This window comes from Phytophthora parasitica (assembly GCF_000247585.1).
Source record: "Phytophthora parasitica INRA-310 unplaced genomic scaffold supercont2.13, whole genome shotgun sequence".
Classification (NCBI taxonomy): domain Eukaryota; phylum Oomycota; class Peronosporomycetes; order Peronosporales; family Peronosporaceae; genus Phytophthora; species Phytophthora nicotianae.
The window spans coordinates 1,123,806-1,125,882 of NW_008648999.1; the positions used below are offsets into that span (position 1 = coordinate 1,123,806).

Sequence of the window (2,077 nt, forward strand, 5' to 3'; positions counted from 1 at the left end):
GGCGCCAAACCGGATGAACTAGTGCTATCACTAAAGCAAGGTGAAATAACAATAAGAGTAGTCTTAGCGATAATCAAGAAAGCGGCATCTTGGACTGAGCTAAATTCCTCTCGATACTCGGCTCAGTCTGTCGGATTTGGAGGAGCAATGGCGTTCGTTAAAGCGGAATCGGACCGGCTTGTCATCAAGCTGATGTGTCGGTGGATGGCTAACGCATTCGAGGACTATTCTATGACTTTTAGCAGCACATGTGCTGAATGGCCTGCCGAGCACCGGATTATCGCGTGGTCGCCACCACGCCACGCCCTTCAGTGCGGCAAATGATAGCCCTTCGTTTCCTCCAGTATGTGCATTGTTATATTCTGGATGTGATTATTCCACCAATAATTTCAGAAGTGAAACACCTACTGTTAATAACAAAAGAGCGTTTTATTTTTCTTAAACGGCAACAACATGACGCTTTACAAACTTTAGTATTGCCTCTACTCATGTAGCTTATTGGAGTTTTGAAACAACTGTAGTGTCGTAAAATAGGCGTCGACTATCAAAAATGAATAATACGATCCAGCGCTGCACTGCATCAGCGAAATATCACATGATTTTCTGCGCCACCTCGGTTGTTACCTTTTGGGCGAGCCATACTACATTCATGTCTGTGAGTCTATAGAGACTCTGTTAGAGGTGCCGTTAATTTTAAGCACTACATTTCGCCCAATTTCCAATTTTGGGTACCTTGAGCTCCCTAAGCTTGAGCTCCATAGTTTTCCCCTTCAAGTCTGAAGCTCTCCTCAGCAGCTGGCACATTGTAGCCGGGCACCGTCGTTGTCTGTACATTGTGGCCGCACAATCATCAAAACTTCATAAACAAAATTCCGACTGTGAAAATTTGTATTTGCTTTCTGTATGCGCAGCAGTTCAACCAGTCGCTTTCGAACTGTCAGCGATCACGCTTACCCCGATAGGCATCGGATGACGTTCATTTGCTGTCACCATCAACAATAGGTGATTGCACTCCTTTCGCGAAAACGTGATACATGTACAAAAAATATATCTCGCTGACATTGCACTGCATAATGCTAGATGATTACGTTTCCCTCGGACCGGCGTGAGACCCCCACGGGGTGGATGTAGTCCTCAACCACTTCCAAATTTCATCTCCGCTCAAAATTGCCAGCCGCTTCGACACTCCCAGCATGCAGCTTGGCCACTTTGAACGACCCCATTCAAGACTGAGTGACAGTGTGATCGGCCACGTACTGCCACGTGGGCGACCAAGACACACGACAGGCGATGCAGGTCTTCAGACTCCATTGGAGACAGCACTACGTACAGCCCCGGCCTTTCAGGACTCCGCAAGAAGACCGGGTCGTTTGACCAGTACGTCGAGGGGTGGCGCTGCTACGAGACCCTTGTCCGACGCCACCCAGGTTGCCCTCTGTTATGCTGACAAGACGATGCGAGCGCCAGTAGACAATACAAGACTGTTCGACCTTAAGCGTCTTCGAGACGTCGAGGAGATGGACAAGTTCGAGAAACTTGAGATCAAGAAGGCCATCCGACGCGAGCAGTGCCGAAACAACCAGGCACGCTACCGTGACCGACAACGCGCCCTGCAAAGGCGAATGCAACACGAGGTGCAGCAGTTGCATGAAGAAGTGCAAGGACTGAAGCTAAAGCGCCAACGTCTACGCTTCAAGGAAAAAACCAACCGCAGTGCGTGGAGTATCGTGAGCGACGTGTTTCGCCTGCTGGAAACCGGTTTCCGCTCTCCGTGGTACATGACGAATACAGATGAAATGATGAAGCATACTGAAACGAGGCAGATTCTGACCGAGTTACAGAAGGCGTTCGAGCACGACGTGGGTATGGGAGGTCTACAGGGCGTCGAAGCGCTAGTTGAACAGCTACGGCGATACTCGCTGTACTTTAGCGACCCTCAGATGTACTTACAGCGAGTCGAGGAACTAGTTCCTGGTGTTGTGACGGCTACCGCCCGGTTCAAATTGACGGTGTCGGAATTCACACTGCGCTGTGTGTTTCCGCACCTGGAGAAGCCGAAGAATGGGGGTGAAGATGA

At 49.6% G+C, this 2,077-nt stretch overlaps 1 protein-coding gene across 1 annotated transcript; it reads left to right on the plus strand.

Moving 5' to 3' along the window:
• Positions 1-1,155: 1,155 nt before the first annotated feature.
• On the plus strand, positions 1,156-2,071 carry PPTG_07969 (hypothetical protein; the record flags this gene model as incomplete). The annotated part of the gene is made up of 2 exons (XM_008902342.1): positions 1,156-1,872; positions 1,953-2,071. Exons 1-2 carry the CDS (start codon positions 1,194-1,196, stop codon positions 2,069-2,071), a joined length of 798 nt encoding a protein of 265 aa, XP_008900590.1. The 5' UTR covers positions 1,156-1,193.
• Positions 2,072-2,077: the final 6 nt, after the last annotated feature.